The following is a 19,664-nucleotide window of genomic DNA, read 5'->3' as shown; positions in this document are numbered from 1 at the left end:
ATACCCAGTCTAGACTGAAGATGTCTCTTGTATTCAGGGCAGAATCCAAGCCACTTACATGCTGGGAATGTACAAAACTGATGAATTTAAACTTGACATTTAACTGCAGCTGACAACAACCCAAGCTTACAAACAATTATTTATAGAAATTTTGATTGTCAGACAGACCTGAAATATAGATGGATAGTTAAAGTATAAACGTAAATAATTGTAATTACGGCTTATTTTTAATTTATTGTGTTTATTTTGAAATTTATTGGCTATTTGTAGTGAATATAATTGTCAATTCAAGAGTGTGTTCGTGTGTATGCGCGCGTGTGTGTACATATATTCACTTACTAGCAAATACACTGCGTATATTTTTGTGTGTTGATGCATTGTTGTAAACTGTGTGCCTGTGTATGTGTGTGCTTGGATACATGTATCTCGTATATTATTGTTAATGATAAAGTTGAACTGAATGAAATCGAGTTATTTTAATTTCGGTTGTCTGTGTGTGTGTGTGTGTGTGTGTGTGTGTGTGTGTGTGTGTGTGTGTGTGTGTGTGTGTGTGTGTGTGTGTGCGCGTGTGCATGTGTGCGCGCACATGCATACTTAGGTGTGAAAGTGTGTGATTGAGATTGCAATGCATACTTAGGTGTGAAAGAATGTTGATTAACATAGCAATTGTCTCAAGCCCTTGAACACAGTAATTTAGTTTTCATTTGCACAGTTATGTTATCATTAAACTCAGAAATCCAGAAAATAAAGAAATACAGAAGTAAAAAGTAATGATTAAAATATTCATAAAGTTTTCAGTGATTTACAGTAAGTCAACTGTAATTTGTTCTTTTGGCTTTGTGTACACACACACACACACACACACACACACACAAAACTAAATAAATAGGACCAGTGTTTTTATATATATATATATATATATATATATATATATATATATATATATATATATATATATATATATATATATATATATATATATATAGAGAGAGAGAGAGAGAGAGAGAGAGTTTACTCTGTGTGTGTGTGTGTGTGTGTGTGTGTGTGTGTGTGTGTTCTTTATTATTTGAATAATAAAGAGAATTTGAATATCTCATTTCGGAGACAAAAGTTGGCATGCTTCACAGTAAACTTTGATTTGAAGTTATTGTTTCCATAATGCATTATATAAAAACAGTTTACACAGTATAACAATACTGTAGTGTAAGATCAGGGAAATTTATTCATATAATTTAGTCATATGAATTTTTATAAAAGAAAAATAATGAATGTTATGCTTTTATCTGTTTCATCTTGATGCCAGATTCAATATTTATTGATAATTTTATTACAAATTGTTTGTCAATGATTTCGCTGTTGTATTTCATTTCGGAACTCTGGTGGCGGGTAGTATTATGAGTCTAAGCATGCAATGCCGTCGCCAGTGTTTAATTTGCAGTGTCAGCACTAGAAATGCTACAGAGACACTTGAGGGTCTAGGCTAGATTTATCTCCTGAAGTGATGATAGTGGGTTGTAGATGTGATTGACGTATGACAAAAGGCCTGTTGGAGCAAAGTAATTGTTAGCTTATAAAATCATGCTATGTTATGACTTCTCTTACAACAGAAACTCATGCACTTTTTTATTTAATGGATAAGTTGTTTTTAGAACTAAATTGGATAAATTGGTTGTTAACATCAATAGGTCTAATGTGAAAAGAAATATGTTTCTAGATTAATAATGACTAAGCTCAGCTTGTCTGAAATAAGTGAATTAAAGAAGGGCGCGCTTCCTTTGTGCTGTGGTAAAATACATCATGCCTACAGCAGCAGCACAAAAAGAATCAATTCATTAAACATTTAGGACTTTTGTTGTGTATGCGAATGTATTTGGAAGTCTGTTTTACACAAGTGCGTTTGTATTCAGTTTTTTTTTCCTCCTTCCCTGAATTTGTCTATATTATTACGGTTTGGGAGTGAACTTTGAGATTACGTCTGAGTCTCTTCTCTGTGGTAATCAAGAGCATAATAGTACTCACTAATCTAGCCTGACTGCATTTGGGTATGTGCAATGTTCATTACATGAATCAAAGTTGAAGGATCTTTTGTCCTCAAGCAAATCTAACACCCTCATTTTTAATTGGGTGACTGTGTGAATGGACAATATTCAAATAACGCTGGTGTGTTAGTGTAGATTTATTGCTGGAATATTCCAGCGGGCAATGTTCACTGCTCTCCATCAGTAGCTAGGAGAATATCTTTGTAATGAGAGGTATTAAATAGTTCTTATTAAAGAATGTCACTGGGACCAGGTTCCCCACTCCCACTCTGTTACAGAAATCAGTTACATGAAAAAGTGAAAGTGACTCCAGCACCCAAAGGTCAAATGGGGATTAAGGGAAACGGGACTCTGGAGCACTGCGGTGAGCTGCCTGTTCCTCATAAAAGCCCTATTGTCACAGAACACATCTCCTGCTCTCTGGAGTACAGCGCCACCTACTGGCTATTAATTGCTCCACACTGAGACTGTCTCCACCAGGCTCCATAGGGTCATATGAGCGATGCATTCAGAGTGGACAATGATACATACATCTAATTCAGATGTGTGCACAATGGCCACATTGTCGACATGTGAAACGTTTGTGTTTCAGGCTGACAAAAACAGTGGGGACATCACAGGTGACTGCTCTCTGTTAGTCCTGTAGACAATGTCTGTGTGTGTTTGTGTGTGCGTGTGCGTGTGTGTGCGCGTGCATATGTGCACCATAAGACATGAGTCTACTCTCTCTCTCTCCCTGTTCAGCGATTAAAGCTAACCCAACCACGAATGACCCAGTCATGAACAAGGTGTGCCAGGCCCACGTCTGGCTCCTGGGAGGTCATAGCATGGCACAGCCATGCTATCTAAGGTTACAGCGGTGCACTGCAGCTGGGAGGGGAAGAGAGGGGAGCAAGCCCTGCCCTGCAGGCCCTGGGTGGGATCAAAGGGGGCTTCTCATTTATCTCTTAGTCTATTAAAAGTGCAGCACAAACAGCTCCTGCTATGCCAAACATTGTTAGACACATGGGCTGTGCGATATCCTTAGGGAGTGGTTCTCAGCTCTGCAGTTAACTCCTCTCACTCCACCAGGTCTTTCAAGGACAGAGAGGAGGCCTTATAATTACTCCCACTGCAGTTTGATGTGGATGGATGATCTGACTGGGGGGATGGTGTTAATTCTCCTGCTTTATTGTAGAGGTGGTTGATTTTTAAAATGCCCTTCACCAAGGAGGTGTGCATGTACGTTTATAGCACATGATTCAGAGCAAGCTACTCCTCCCTGCTTTCCAATAAAATACCAGACAGTTTTGAGTGAGCACGTGCATGTTTTTGTTTGAATGTTACAGAGAGACAGAGAGAGGGTAAGAGAAGGAGCAAGTGAATGATGAGTAGTGTGAATTATATTATAAATGTCTTTTTATGAATATATGAAGCACTTGACACAGACATCTTAACACCTTTTATTCTAGTTATTCTTTTCTGTTCAGGACCAATTTTATTAGTGTTTGTATGTTCCTTTATGATGTGTGATTGTGTATTTATGTGCGTGTCATGAGTGTGAGTCTCGTGGGGCCTGTGGTAGCATGAGTAAGCTGTGTGTGTGTGTCTCCCCCTGCCTGAGGTAAACCACAAAGTAGCCCACATACTCACTCATACGCACAACCGCTACCTCCTTACACTTGCCACAGACCTCTTGCCCATCCCCCCATAACTCATACATGGACACTAACATACACACTCTGCAGTCACCGGCTAACCTGCGCACTCACACTCCGCACTCACACTCTTCCGCCGACCCCCACCAGGCAGCAGCGGATCGGAGCTGAGTTGCCGGGGTCGTGGCGTGGCATGGAGCCTGCATGCCACTCCTTAAGGATAGAGCTGCTATCTGATCCCCTCTGGCTCACTGAGCAGAACTGTAAACAAGGGTGCTGTTAATAATGGAAGGAGCTTGAGAAACATCACACCATGCAGTGCAGCCAAAGGGAGAGTGAGAGAATGGGAGTGTCACTAATGTGTTGACTGTGGTACATGAAAATAAATATGCTTAATGTGCCTCTTGCTCTGTCTCTCTTGTTCTGTTTCTCTCTGTCTGTCCATCTTTCTTACTCTTTCTTTCCCCCACAGATGGCCAAAAGTTTTTTGTTTGTTTGTTTTATTTTAACACAAACATGCCCTTTGGACTCTTGCTGATGAAGAGGAGCATTGGATTAAGGTGGTATAATTGCCCTTTTTAGACCCAGGACGCAGTGAAGGCAGATTTCAACTCAAGATCGGAGGACACAGTGTCTCACAAGTGTCACAATATCTCACTAAGGACATTGCAGAAAATGGAAATTTTGTCTACATTTGTTTTATCTATAATGACACATTATAAATGTAGTACATCACACTGCTCTGTAACAAACTTGCCCTTTTAAACCCAGCTAGGTTCAATTATTTCCATGAGAGGAACATCATGTGCATGACTGATGATATGAAATAATCTGACTGAACTGCATATCAATAGGCCATCTGCATATGAGAGTGTTTCATGTTGCGGTGTTTGTTTGAAGCTGGAAAACGGAGCCCTCGCTGTGCACAGGAGAGACACTGTCCTTTGGGGTGAGGTAGTAGGTTGTATAGTTTTAGGGTTAAGCCCTTGCTGTGAGACAACTATACAACTTACTGTCTTTCCTGAAGTGGCTGTAATGCCATCAATCAAGAGAAGCCCGACCAGTGAAGGACACTTCAACACCAACATTTAATAAGCATTTAATAACCCTCATGCTAGAATATAAATACTTTTGTTTTTCCTCATATAGGACATAAAGGTATTATTTGAAATTTGCTGACTTTAGTCTCGTCACTGTCAGGCATTGTGATGTAGAAAAGATCCACACAGCTCACCTTTGTGTCTCAAAGCTGTTTGCCCATCTCTAAGCCCAAAGAGGAAGACCAGTGTGTTGGGAAAGCCTCTCTGTGATGTTCGTACAGGGTGAGGTAGTAGGTTGTGTGGTTTCAGGGTCGTGATTTTGCCCCATCTGGAGATAACTATACAACCTACTGCCTTCCCTGAAGGGCAGCAATACAACACTGGAGACCATCGACAGGATGGCGCCAAGCCAATCCAAAAGCACTAAGTAGATTGAATACTGAAGCATTTTAAAAGAGTTTGTGTTGCTGGAGTTTGAAGAAACGATGTAATTTGTTACTTGTAGTGTTGTGTCACATATTGCAGTAGAAGTAGATGACCAATAAAGATATGACAATATCAGTTACCTCGATTCTTTTACTTTTTTTCCCTTTTAAATGCCAAATACAAGGCTAAGGTTTATGTTGTTATTGTTGTTGTTTTTTTATGCAAAATGCCTGAAAGTACTTTGTTCTTGTCTCTATTCTGATAATAACTCAGAATGAAATGCCTGGTTTCCAGCACATCTGGTGTTGTTTCCCCAGGTACCCTGTATGTGGTTGTCTTCTGTCCTCCATGGTGCTGTTGGCACTGTAAATAAATGATAACCAAGGCCTCGGCCAGCCAACAGCATGTGTTAAGAGCACAGCTATGTGGCTGTAGCCTGATCAGGTAAGTACTGTTGCAGAATTTATTGGCGCTGGCTGGCATCCAGGGGGCTCGCTGAAACTGGCACACAGCCTGAGTGGCAGACAGGAAGTGATGGCACTGTAATGGTGATAGCCATGTTGCCATGGTGTTGCATTAGGCTGGAATGAGATATTCATGTCTATTTGCATACAGAATACCAGTTTAAATGGAATTGTTTGTTTAATCAAATTTCATGCTGTAATCATGAAGTTAAAATAAAAATGTTAAGATTAAGATCACATGTAGAAAATAATTAATGGTCTTATCTTGTCGGGTAATAATGAAATTATATATCTTGAGATGTAATATGCTTTATTATCTACTTCTATTGTGTTTGTATAAAGCGCTTTGAAAAGTGATATATAAATAAACGCCTAAATTAGGCTACCTAACAAACTTTACATAGCCTAAAATTAGCCTGCAATTATCATTTTTGAGCAAATCCAACATACACAAAAACTTTATAAACAAATTTAAAACTATTATCCATATTTACGCTGACCAGTAAATAAAGATCTTTTTGAATTCAAGTATCGGCAGGTGGCAGCACAAGTCATTTTTTTGTGATCAGGTGTCCATTAGTATCAGTCCGAGAAAATACATATTTACAAACTGGACTAATTGCTTGCACCGCTAACCTGATATTTATGTATCTGTTTATCGATCTTTCTTTATCATGTAAATGCTTTTACATTTTAATTCGCCAGTGATTTGTGTATGGCCATCCAAACAATGAATATAGTCCGATGTTTTCAGGAACTGCTCAGTAAACGGCAGCGTAGTGTAAGACAAAGCTGACTACTGTAAAATAAAATCACTACGTGCAACGATTCCACAGTCTTCAACCTTCAAATGACTCGGGGCGTTACTTTTCATCAAATATGGACTCGGCCATTGGCTATTGGCATAGGCGTGCCGGATATGTGTTTCTGACAGCCGTTCTCAAGCTTACGGTCGCATCCGGAACCGGTCACTAGGTTATGTATCAGGGCATTCATGTAATGTAGGACGTTTAAGGACACGACACTGCGACCTGAGCTCTGACAACTAAGAAGCTTGTCCTGATTAGAATTGGGCGAACTTTTTAATTTATTTATTTATTTTTATAAACAATGAGCTTGTAGTCTAGCAGTCAAATATAATGGGTATGGTCAAAATTATCATTATCATATCTACTGGACACCAAACAATCATTCATTGATTTTGAATCAATTTAGGTTTTCTGTTTTTAATGATTATATGATATGATACATATGATAGTGATATTGGGCCTGTGTGAGGCATTGTTGTCATGTACAAGGCTACATGAATGCTGAAAGGGCAATTAAGTGTATTATTATTACCAGGAAAAAAAAAACAATTAAATAATTCCTGTTTATATTGACATAGTTTATTTAATTTCTTTTTTACAGCATTGAAAAAGTCTGTTTTTAATATGTAATTCTTTTTACAACAGCAGTTGTCACAAATTAGTTTTACAGATGTCCACGTCCAAGCCCCCAGTAAGCAAGCCATAGGCGACAGTGGCGAGGAAACTCTCTAAGAAACTCTGATCTTTCTGCAGCGATCAAATCAGCTTTGAACAGATAAGGTCGGCAGGAATGTTTTTCTCTATAACTTATCCAAAAAGGTTAGAACAGAATATTTGCTAAAGTTGTTTACAACAAGGCTGTTTCTGGTTTTAGGTTATGTTATTACAGTTGTTTTCTCCTGTGGGCAGGGTGTTTTTTAATTTGCACCGTGGTTCCCCTCACAGCCCAGTGCCCTGCTGCCCAAATGAAGACCCCAGTGACACTAAACAGATCTAGAGATCAAAGGGGTACCAGAACCAGTAGTGTGTGTAACATCTCTATGCCTCACTGTATACACATTCTTTTGTGTACAGCTGCATGTTCGCTAAATTTGGGATGTCCCAGTCAGAGTTGTGGGCCTCCAAAAAAATATCTTTTTTTTTTTTTTTTCCTGTTCTTCCAGGTGCTTATGTTGCATTGAACTTTTAAAAAGCTAAGTGTCAAAAACATTCATGGTGTTCCAGGGCTCAAAAAGTGATGGAGTGTCTCACTCCTGTTCTTGAAACAAAAGCACCTAAGTATTTATTGCCTCTAATATTTTGAGATTGGGCCCATCTTATCCTATGCAAGTGCCTCTTGCTTTTCCCTCTTCTATTGGTGAGTCGCCAGGAAATCAGCTCCGCAGCAAGAGGCAGGAGCGTGTGGGGTTTGGACTTTGGCCCCCGCCGGGGCCAGCCTATTTATTGGCTGCTGCCTCTGAAACAGACTTGTGAAGAGATCTGGTAAGCATTGATTTTATTCTACTCTGTCCTAGTGCTGTCTACTTAAAAATAAGTATTTTTAATTTGAGGAAGTTCCCCATGTTGAAGTTTTGATTTAAAAAGTGAATAGTTTTAGTTTGTTTTTTAAGAACAAACTGTTGCTTTTCAACATTAATTGCTGACCTGTTATTCTCTATTTTGAGCTGTACTATATCACCAGCCTGAGCAGTAACTTTTCTGTTTTTTCACTAAAACATTTAGAGGCATATTTTCAGACAGGGAAACATTCCAGGGAGCCTTTGACTATGTACTGATGCATTAGACACTGAAACTAGCAAGTCTGGAAATCAGTGTCTTTAGTTGCCCACCAGAAAACAGAACCATGTCTTTGTTACCATGTGCCTGTGGATTTTTAGGTTTTTTGTTTTTTTTTGTATGTGCACGTCCTCTTTTTATCCAGTAAGTTTCTCCTCAAGAAACATTTAGTTTAAAAACCTGCTACTTTATATTGGAACAATTAATCTATCAAATATTTTGGTTGTTGCATTTCGCCTTTAAGATCATTTCAAGGTGAGCATCCTGGATGAATGTAAATTCATGTTTAGAAGAAGCAGCATGTTTTGATGTCGTTGTTTGTGTTGATTTACTGCAGAAATATACCATAGATCGTCTTCCTGTTCCTGTGGTCCCAAAAATAGTCCTGGGCCTGAGGCATTGTTCAGGCACAATCAGGTAGGCCGGCACTGAGAGGACAATGAGAGGAGAAGGAGCTGAATGGAGCTTTATTACTTTCCCAGTCTCTTCAGCTCGGACTCTCCTGAGCCTGCTTCCTCTCCAGCACGTAGGCTGCACTGGCTGCACATCAGGAGTCTCTCTCTTTCTCTCTGTGTGTGTATGTGTGTGTGCATGCGAGTGTGTGTTTGTGCTGTGAGTCATCTGTCCTCTCTTTTGCTTAGGAGTGTAACAGGAGCTCTACAGCTGTCTTAAACAGCCTCGGCCGGATACTCCTGTTGTTGTTTTTTTTTTAAATTAATTCATATTTCTCATAAAAAGAGAATACATAGTCATATCAAGCAAAAGCTAAGGCTGTGTGTATAAATGTTGTGCAATTAATTTGTAGAGTTGCATTTTGTAATTGCATGTTTGGTGGCAAATCATAAAATAATTACAAGTGTGCTGGGTTAATGAATTGATGTGTTTGGTGAATTTTGTGTGTGGTGAATTTGCTGAAAGGCGGGGCAGTGAGAGTTGTGCTGTTGTGTGCGTATAGACTTGTAAGCTGTGGGCTGTCTGCTGCTGATTAATGCTTCAGTGGTTGCATGGGGCATGGGTCTCCACTTGGGGGTGTTGGCCTGTCTCATGCTCTGAACTTGGCACAAATGCTGTGTCACAAGGCCAGAGTCACGCGCGTGTGCAACCCAACGCGGGCTGCGCTTTGGATCGGACTGCGTCTGGCACGTTATACTAGCCGTTCCACTCCGTGTGCTTTCCCTTTGGTGTGGCGCTCTCTAAGTGACATTACGTTAGTTATCCTGTTTTTCATTCAAGTCGCAGTACAAACCAACCAAAACTACAGGGTTACAATACATTCTCTCAAGCTAGACGGTGAAAGTTTGCAGTACATAAGGCATTTAGGACAGCGTACTTTTATCGCGTAGCCACCGAGCCCGCTGTAGGTGTGGATTTAGGGTGGGAATGCGCGCTACGGCAGTTGTTTGTGCGCGCTCGACACGGCCGGTGCTTGGGCGAACGCGTGCTGGCGCTGCCAAGGGTCCAGTCAAACACTCTTTCTGGAGAAGATTTGTTTCAGTTCTGTGTTCAGATTGCCCCCACAGCTGGAGCGGGGAAGATATGAGCAGCTGGGTAAGATCTCTAAATTAGATTACTAAACGGACAGGCCAAAGAAGCGTCTGAAGCTCTCGCCGGTTAGTTACCCCCTGCATGCTCGCCTGGAAGCAGCTCTGGAGACGTGGGAGCTGTGCTGGTCCCTCGGTCAAATGATGAGGCCTTGTTGAATTTCTGTTGACGGTGTTTTCAAGACAGAATTTCCGTCAAGCTGTGGAACAGTGTAACCAGGCGTTAGTATTCGCTATTTTGTGTGATTAAAGGATAGACCATAACATGAGAATCTTTGATATGGCAGAATATTGATAACAAAAATATTAACTTAAGCATAATTTTGAATCAACATAAGATCACATTTCTACATGGGAAAAGGTTTTGTTGAGAATAGTTTTGTTAAACCTATTCATTCTGTTAGCTAGAGCCAATGTTTCTGGCAGTAGTGAAGTAGCCTACGTGTGTGGGCGCACGCGCGGGCGTGTGTTTGGTAGTAGGGATTTGGGGGGGGGGGTTGTTGGGAGGGGCTGAAGATGTTCGGGGATGAAGGATATCGAATTAATAGACGACTCAGTTCATCTGCAGTGCACTCCAGGTTTTCACCATTTTGTTCCTTACCATGGGATAGTAAGTCTGATTTGCGGGATCATTTTCATAGCCCTTCCTATGGTTGGCTCGGCTCCATTGCGTCTTTATTCATGCAGAACTTCACCTTTGCTCAGCATGTGAGATAAGACGCTGTAACTCACTTGTGTTTACACCATGGCCATGGTTAGCTATGCCACGTGCAGGGAACATCTCAGTGCAAACATGCCAAGGTCTCCCCAACAACCCTTTACCCCTGGACAGGGCCAAGAGAGTGACAGTCAGACCCAGGATGATTCAAAGGTTCTTGTATCACTGTGATTTAAAAGAATAGTGCTGGAGGTTTTTTAGACTAACTACTTTTTGACCCGTTTGTAATTGAAACACACTTGAAAGGTGCTTTGTTTCATTCTGTGTGTGAGATATATTTCATACATCTCTGTCTCTATCGCTGTCTTTTCTACTCTTTCTCTTCACAGTCTAATGAGTGATCCAGTGCTTGCCGTGGTCCAGCACCATGGTAGATGTGCCGAGTCCATTCAGTCCATGGTCCCCAGTGGGGGACACAGAGTTGGACAGCCCTCTGTGCGGGGAGCTGATCAAGGACATGGGGGAGCTGGAAGACATTTCTCACTCCCTTAGTAATGATGCTTTCAGCTTGCTATACTTGCCTGACTGCCAGGGATCCAGCACTGGTTCTGAAAACTCCACTGTTCTGGGTACGTACATGAAGAGCAGACATACAAACCCACCATATATTAGTTATCCGCATTGTTATCATATTATTACATGTGTTGTATGTATTTTATCATGCACACACACACACACACAAAGTAACTCAGCCCCAGTGAAGCATTACAGTTTTTAAAGTTTTACTCTGTATCTCTTGATATGAGTACTCATATTCATTCATGTATTCACCTCTGCTAACTCTCTGTCCTTTACTTGTTGGTGTTGTCAAAACAGTATACTCTTTAAAGTGTTCCCGATCTAACTTGAGATTAAAAACACTCAGAAAAAAACCTGGTCTTTCCTTTTAAATGATAACATGATAAAGAAGCAGTTTCTCAAAGCAATGCCATTTAATTGGGGTTTCATTGACATTATGGGGTTATCAAAAGTTTCCACTAAATCTGAGAAAAGAGGCTTTGTACTTTCCTGAAAATCACATGTGGATGCATAGGAATGTTACTTCTGGAAGAACTCATTTAAAGCAAAAATGTAAAATGTAAACTGGATATTGTAGCTTTTTTCTGGATTAACTTTCATATTATGCCAACAATTGTCTATATGAACAGAGAATAACAATAGTTGGCATAATATGAAAGTTAAGTTTGGTTTATTTGTCACATGTATGTGACAAATAAACCAAACTTAACTTTCATATTATGCCAACTATTGTCTATATGAACAGAGAAATTCTTAAAAGCTTTATGAGCACAAACACCTTTCTTCTAGTGACTTTACTATGTGCTAAATGCTTTGCTTGAGTTAACTCTATATATCTAATGCCTAAGAGGGCTTGTTTTCAAACAGGTCCTTGTATGAGCCATAATGGAGTACCCATTGTGCGTGTGGTGGTGTGTTCTCTGTAGATGTACTGAGCCCAGCTTCCAGTCCATCCTGTACAGTGTCAGGAGCACTGTTGAGGCAGGACGACGTAACTGCCAGTCCCCTGGACCTCGAGTGCCGTGTGTGTGCTGACCGAGCCTCTGGCTTTCACTACGGCGTGCATGCATGTGAAGGATGCAAGGTTAGCACAGAAATAAACACACACACATATACACACACACACACATTGTGTAATGGAGTTAACTGGAAATGTCTTAGGCACTGTAACCCCACTTGAATTCACTTTTGCCCTCTTTGGCAAAATACCATTTTGTAAATTTTGTAGATCTGATTCCACTCAGCAATATATTTCAGTATAGAATATTTCAGCACAGACCTTTGTACACTCAGCAACATATTTCCATATAGTATATTTCAGTCTTTGTGCACTCAACATAAAATCTTTCCATACACTTTCTTCTTTTTTATACCAATATGACCACTTATTATGCCATACTGCATGTCGCTTGCATCATCTTGTTGCATTCTGTTTAACATGAATGACCAAAACCAAAGAGTACCATGTTCATTTTAGGTCACAATGACTTTGTCATGGAGTGTTTTTGTTCTGTAAAAGTCAGGATAAAGTCACATTACAGTGAGTGAGCCAAGCCAAGGTTGATGGGATTTTACTGTCAGTCAGACATCTCCCGTGTGGTGCTGAGTCATTCATTAGTGTGGCCGGGAGTTCAGCCGTTCACACGTGTTCACATATAAATGTCATGCAAAGCAGTTATCAAACTCAGTCATCTGTCCCCCACTCCAACCGGGTCCTCATGTGTGTTCTTGAGACCTCTGGCACTTGCCTTGGAGTGGTCTTATGCAGAGCAGCTTATGAATGCACGTGACAAATTGTCACGTTACAAAAATTACTGAAAGTCCTCTGGTGCTTAGCTCTGCCCTCTGCACATGAAAGACCTCTCTGCAGCATCCAGCATGTCTTAGAGTTTGGCAGTGAGGCTTTCAGATCTCTGCATCCACCTCAGCAACCTCACTGAAAACAGCCTGTTTTTGCTGAGTACTGCTGTAAGCCTGGGGTTGTCGTAGCAATGATTTACCTGAGGGCAATGCTTTATCAACCAGTGTGAATTTTCTTGTGATAATATCAGTTATCTTCTTTGTTATCAGAATGGCATAGACATGAGGGCAGTGAGTTTGGTTGTTTGTATAATTGTTAGGAGCAGTTAAGCCCCCCCCAAAATTCACAGTGCATCATCTTTTAATCATTGATAAATGAATATCATTTATCAGATGTTGGGTAATAACAAGTGGGCAGTGTTTGCTCAGTGGCTAAGGTAGTTTACTAGTAATCAGACGGTTGCCAGCTCAAGCCCCACTACCACCAGGTTGCCACTGTTGGGTTCCTGAACAACGCCCTTAATCCTCAAGTTGTATTCTGTCATATTTGTAAATTTGCTTTGGATAAAAGTGTCAGCTAAATGCCATCAATGTAACAAGTATAAGCATAAAATTTTTTGCTGAGTTTATTTATTTATATATTTATTTACATTATTTAATGGTTTTTTTTTTAACATTTGTCATTTTTAGTATATTTGTGGTTTTTAATATTTGTAGCACAAATGACACATAGCAATATGGAACAACTAAGGAAATGGCTTGTTCACTAGACTTTGGAAGGTTTTTAGACAGTGTATCCTTGACTGGTGTTTAGGGAATATGCGATGGTACTTGCTCATATCAAAATACCATGTGAATGGTATTTGTGATGAGTACATGCTCATCAAAAATGCAGCTCATACCACTGCAATATATATATATTTTATACAGCTGACGTTATCGCCTTGTAAAGATGCGTCAGAGGGGACTGTTTATAGACCACTCTGCAGCAGTGCGCTATTGTTTCCCTGGGCAGGCACATGTTCTTGGATGGCATGCCGGTTAAGCCTTCTGCCACTGGTGTTGTAACACTAACCTCTCACACAGTACATCTCGTGATTAGATGCTAATGACATCTGACGTGAGTCTCCCTGGCCCATACCAACCCAAATACACTCATAAACACACACACATACACAAATCCCAACTTGTATCTAAAGGAGAATAATTGTTTGTCATGGCATTGAAATTAAAGCTGACCTTGGACACACTTGGCAAATATATAAACAAAATATTCAATGTCAGACAAATGTCATTCAAATAACATTTTGTCATTGCCCTTAACATTTAATTACAATACCGTCATTATTCATTAGATCATTGGAGGTGTCACGTTATCAGAGTGCACATTACTCTATACGGTACTTGCAAAGCAAGCGTTGCAGTGACCTTTGTGTAATGGAAGAATCAGTCAATAATGTTTCCAGCTGTGTGGTACTGCCAAGTGACAACTTGGCACATGCAGAAAGACTGCAGCAGAGTCAGTTGACACTGGTTAGTGAAGTCAAAAATAAGACCAGTGCAGCCATGACACCTTTTTAGCTATTTATACTAAATTCAGCAGCTGTAAATGTACTAGGGGAGATTATCGAATTGCACTTATGCCTATGCACAGAGAGCTATTAAGATGAAAGAAACTGACAAATTAATTGTACTTTTAAAGAAATACATAACAATTGGCATAAAAGGTCAGTCGTCAAACTTGATATTACAGCTTCTGTCTAGATTAACTTTCATATTATTCCAATTATTGTCTATGTGAACATAGAAGTTCTTAATAGCTTTATGAGCACAATCACATTTCTTCTGGCTTTACTAAGTGGTAAATGCTTAGCTTGAGTGAAACTCTATATTTCTAATGCCTAAGAGGGCTTGTTTTTATAGACCTGGGTCAACTATTGCCAGTGATCAATGTATGATGCATTGCTACAGCAGCAGGGTGTAAGTAGCTGCTCTTTGCTGATGTTGCGCTGTGCCAGCCTTTCTGATGTGTGAATTCTCCACACAGGGTTTCTTCCGGAGGACCATACGCCTCAAACTGGAGTACGACAAGTGCAAGCGCAACTGCAAGATCCAGAAGAAGAACCGCAACCAGTGCCAGTACTGCCGCTTCCGCAAGTGCCTCGCTGTGGGCATGTCCCACAACGGTGAGAGGCCCGCCTGCATCCCCCACGGCCATCCAGCTGGCTTCCCCACCATCACACAGCTATGCAAACCCACCGATTATTTTATCGGCCATCCCATTTGTTTCAAATCACACTCCATTAAAAATAATGTTATGTAAAGACATTACATACTTTATCTGTCATTACAGCCCATTTTTGGTTTTGAAGCATGCCTTATGGGGAGTGCCGGGCTAAATAGAAGATTTATTTATCATTTTTAGCAAGTGCAAGTTATGTGGATGATATGGAGTTCTGTTGTCCTCCTCTACCATGTGACTTCCACCTCATTAGTTCATTAAGGGTAATCCAGTCAGGGAAATTTCTCTTTATTAAAGTTCCAACCAGCACCCACCACAGCTAGACGGCCCTTGAACTGTATATGAACAGGCAACGTTTAAAAAACAAAAACAGCCTCTTCATCACTGGATTCAGCCTTGGTGTTTCCATTACATCACATCACATCACCTTAGGCCATGTTGAAACCCTTGACCTTTGTCCCTGCAGTGCTTCTGTGACAAGGGCACGGTGACCTCGTGCCCATCTGCAGCATGCTGGGCTGTGGGCGCTAGTGGTATTCAGTGGTATAAAGTTTTTTACACCAATGAACACTACATTTACAAGTCTTTTTGTCTGTTTTTATTGTGTTGTGTTCTATCATTCTTTACTAATCGGTTTGTGTATTGAATTTGTACCAATTGGTTTATTGGTGTTATTGTCGATATGGTATTTATTGACTGTTCTATTGTAGCCTTATCCTCTTTATTGTCCTGTGTTGTGATAAATGTAGCACTCTTTTAAGTGTGTGTATGTGTATGCACGTCAACATGCAGGTGCACATATATGTGCACTTTATGGGCACTTTATGGGCCTGCATGTATGTTTGCAAACTTAATCAGAGCACATGCTCATCTCTCTCTAGCTATCCGCTTTGGCCGGATGCCCCAGTCGGAGAAGCTGAAGCTCAGAGCAGAGCTGCAGACAGGCCAGAGGGAGCCAGGCCAGACCCAGCTGGCTGATCTTAAGACTCTGGCCAGGAAGATCCACCATGCGTACCTCAAACACTTTGAGATGAACAAGGCCAAAGCACGCATCTTCCTCATGGGCAAGACCAACACACCGGTGAGGAAGAAAGCTCTTTTATTTAGCATGTTATAAGTGTTCACAGATTTAGACATATTCAGAGTAGTGAGGGGACATGCAATTATCTGTAACAGCTCAGCTTGTCTAAACCAGCATATATTCTTGGGAACCAGCCGCTCAGCCCTGTCAGGTGGCGAACCCTGTCAGATTTCGCATCCATTCCAGATCCTCTTTCACCAGCCCTTTGTCATCCATGACCTGGACACACTGCAGCGAGCACGGCAGACTCTAGCCACCCAGCTGCTGGGAGAGGGAGGTGAATTGGTGGCACATGACCTGCAGGCCCGGGAGACCGAAGCATGCCTTTTCCACTGCTGCCAGTACACGTCCGTGGAGACGGTGACGCAGCTCACTGAGTTCGCCAAGGCTGTGCCGGGCTTCGCCGCCCTTGACCTCAACGACCAGGTGACGCTGTTGAAATACGGTGTGCATGAGGCCCTGTTCGCCCTGCTGGCCTCCTGCATGAACAAGGATGGGCTGTTGGTGGCCCAGGGAGGGGGCTTCATCACCCGGGAGTTCCTCAAGAACCTCCGCCGGCCCTTCAGCGACATGATGGAGCCCAAGTTCCAGTTTGCCACACGCTTCAACGCCCTTGAGCTGGACGACAGTGACCTGGCGCTGTTTGTGGCTGCCATCATCTGCTGTGGAGGTGAGGCACAGCACGGCAGGCATGCTTCATGCACCAGTGAAGTGGAGAAAATGGCTCATCAGTTGGAAGTCCTGCCCCATCTAGTAATAGTTTTCAGTATAACAGAGAAGCCATCTTTTTTTTTTAATGTTGGGGAATTCCTTTTAGTCAGTGAGCCTGACCTGAGTTTTATACACTGTCGTATAGTGTTGCATGTTGGTGGAGCTTAAACACTTCCTAAACTGCAAACTGTGTGTGTCAGGATTTTCCTTCCACTTCTTTGGGCGCCAGAACTGAGTGGTCTTTTGAAAGAGGTTACATAATAACAGCAAGGCTCAGAGGGACTTCAGGACTTTTTTTCTTCTTTGGGCCAGCAAAAATAACCACAGCTTCCTGCAGTGTTAGCTCCAGCAGCTGCGCAACAGGGCTCTGTTGGGGCTAAAACTGTAACCACAGCCTGCTGCAGTCACTCTCTCTCTCTCTCTCTCTCTCTCTCTCTCTCTCTCTCTCTCTCTCTCTCTCTCTCTCTCTCTCTCTATCTATCTATCTCTCTATCTATCTCTAAATGCCATTAAAATACTTCCAACAAGAGAGAAAAATAGAATCTAGATAAAGATATTTACATAAACATATACAAGCTTCAGAATTTCCTTGTGTTTGACTCTTTCTTTCTCTCTCCATTTTATCTATCTATCTCCCCTTCTCTCTCTCCCTCTCTCTCTTTGTCTCTATTGTTCTTTTTCGCTCTTTTCTGAACCATTCGCAGACCGACCAGGACTAGGAAACGTGTCAGATATTGAGTGCATTCAAGAAAGTATCATTCTTGCTCTACAGCTCCATCTGCGGGCCAACCACCCTGACAACACGTTCCTCTTTCCAAAGCTCCTGCAGAAACTGGCTGACCTCCGTCAGCTTGTAACTGAGCATGCACAGTTAGTCCAAGACATTAAGAATACACAGGACACTTCTCTCCACCCATTATTGCAGGAAATCTACAGAGATATGTATTGAGTTCTGGTGGGGAGAAGAGTGTTGCTGTGCACGATGTAACACGTCTAAACAATAACAGACACCTTCCAACTTCAAGACTATTGCAAGAGGATTGCAATTTACTCATGACTCTTAGACCTGTTTTGATAAAAATATTATACTATATGATAAGTATGCTTTTACTGTAAAAACTTGCACACACCTCCAATCTAATAAACCAGTATGGGCCTGGCAAGAGTGGGCACTAATCTTCAGGACCAGCTATTGGTGGTACACATTGCTTTTCTCTCTATGGAAAATGCAGAACTGAACCCACTGTGATGAGGACAGTTTACCCAACAGTCATCACCTTTAGGCTGCAGGTGCAGCACTGCCCACAACAAGCAAGCTAATCGCCACAGAACTGTTCAAATGACCATATTTTATACCTTCTGTAAACAGTGTGTGCTCAGAGGCAAAATGTATGCAACTGTTGTAATAATGAGTATTCTAAAAATGAAATGTAATTGTCATGCCATGCTAGAATGTTAGAATATGGCTTACACACAGAGCCATCAATCGACGACCAATACCTCATTTTAAATAGCATAAGACAACATTTATGGTAGATTTAGTATTACAAATATGAATACACACTGTGAGGCACTCCACTAATTAGGAATCAATGTATAAGTTATTTATTTTTGAAAACTGGAAACCAGTGCTATTAGAAGCAGAGTATGATTGCATGGTTTAATTTATGTTTTATTTGGGAAAGATTATACATTTTCCCATTGTTTTTCAGATAGTCGGTAATGTAAAACAAATAGATTTTGTGTTCTAAACCCAACATGGTCAAAACTATTTTCATTAGTTGCATTATGCTATAGTTCTGCTAAACTTTTAAACAGGTGGCTAGTATAAGAGGGGATTATCGTATTGATTTCAGGGAATATTAAATTGCGTAGATACTCAGGAAAACAATGCTTTAGGATTTAATTAATTTTGGGTATCTCAGCACTAGAGTAGGTACTGTACATTACAACCACCTGTTTCAAGGGAAAAAAATTTTTTCGATAGGAAAAATTTTTTGTGATTTTTAAATTTTTTTATTATTTTTTTTTTTTACTTTTGTGTGTTAAATGTATCATATGGTCCACGATGATATTTACATAATATTAATCTGTAAATTGCGTGAGATGCATTAACAATTTAAACCAGACATCGGAAAATAAATATAGGCCAAACCATTTTATGAATAAATGTGACTCTGAAGATGTAATAAGCTTCACGTGATGTGTGTTCTATTTCTGTTTTTTTTTTTTTTTGCATTATATCATTTTGCAATATTAGTCAGTCCACAATCTCTGACGCTCATTTCCGAATCCAATGATCTGCAATGCATAGATAAAGCACTTCCACAAAGCAATGATTTGCAAATCAGCGAATATTACAAGCGTAATAATACACATAATGTGTATTATGTATGCATTATTCCTTTATTCCCTTGTACCTACAATCATTATTCATAGAGACGTATGGCGTAGTTAATTGAGAAACGACAAATAGTAAATGTATGAGCCAAAATTAAGATAGCTTTTTAAAAATCTATTTTACAGGCTCAATAGTGGGTGCCTACATCGTGACGTAGTTCTAGGGTCCTCACATTTTAACATTTTCGCGCCACAGCGCGTCAGGCGAAGCATTCAGAAAACATCCACTAGTATTTGTATGACTGCTTTAGTTAGTTAGCTAGCTGTCCACATTTCATAATTAGTAAGGTAGCGTTAGTAGGGTTAGTGCAGTCTGTCAGTATTCCTCTGTCACTACTAGAAAATTAGTGATAGGGGTTCTGTCGGTAAGCCTTACTGTGTTTTACAGTATAACTAGATAGCTAGGTTAGCTCTCTAGTTAAAGTTAGCTAGCTAGCTACCTTAGTCTCAAGATAAAATGA

General features: G+C 40.7%; 1 protein-coding gene and 1 long non-coding RNA gene across 7 annotated transcripts in view; both read left to right on the top strand.

The window, feature by feature from the left end:
- The window catches only part of LOC113591545, a 33,066-nt gene extending 27,785 nt beyond the window's left edge, over nt 1-5,281 (top strand). For both annotated transcript variants that reach the window (XR_003412205.2, XR_003412204.2), the window contains one exon: nt 4,149-5,281. This is a non-coding gene — a long non-coding RNA (uncharacterized LOC113591545). The remainder of the gene's footprint in view (nt 1-4,148) is intronic.
- A 2,675-nt stretch (nt 5,282-7,956) lies between these two features.
- On the top strand, nt 7,957-19,001 carry pparaa (peroxisome proliferator-activated receptor alpha a). Of its 5 annotated transcripts, XM_027032076.2 has the most exons (8): nt 7,957-8,446; nt 8,529-8,608; nt 10,780-11,019; nt 11,896-12,053; nt 14,817-14,955; nt 15,893-16,092; nt 16,279-16,762; nt 17,508-19,001. In XM_027032076.2, the coding sequence occupies exons 3-8, from the start codon at nt 10,818-10,820 to the stop codon at nt 17,750-17,752; spliced, it is 1,428 nt and encodes a 475-aa protein (XP_026887877.1). In that variant the 5' UTR covers nt 7,957-8,446; nt 8,529-8,608; nt 10,780-10,817; the 3' UTR covers nt 17,753-19,001. The 5 variants fall into 5 exon arrangements, with proteins under 5 accessions (XP_026887877.1, XP_026887880.1, XP_026887876.1 ...); XM_027032079.2 differs by lacking the exons at nt 7,957-8,446; nt 8,529-8,608 and adding an exon at nt 8,618-9,739 and having other exon boundaries at nt 16,294-16,762; XM_027032075.2 differs by lacking the exons at nt 7,957-8,446; nt 8,529-8,608 and adding an exon at nt 8,618-9,739.
- The last annotated feature ends 663 nt before the right edge of the window (nt 19,002-19,664 follow it).

This window comes from Electrophorus electricus, chromosome 7 (assembly GCF_013358815.1).
Source record: "Electrophorus electricus isolate fEleEle1 chromosome 7, fEleEle1.pri, whole genome shotgun sequence".
NCBI classification, from domain to species: domain Eukaryota; kingdom Metazoa; phylum Chordata; class Actinopteri; order Gymnotiformes; family Gymnotidae; genus Electrophorus; species Electrophorus electricus.
This window is presented reverse-complemented; position numbering and strand designations above follow the sequence as displayed.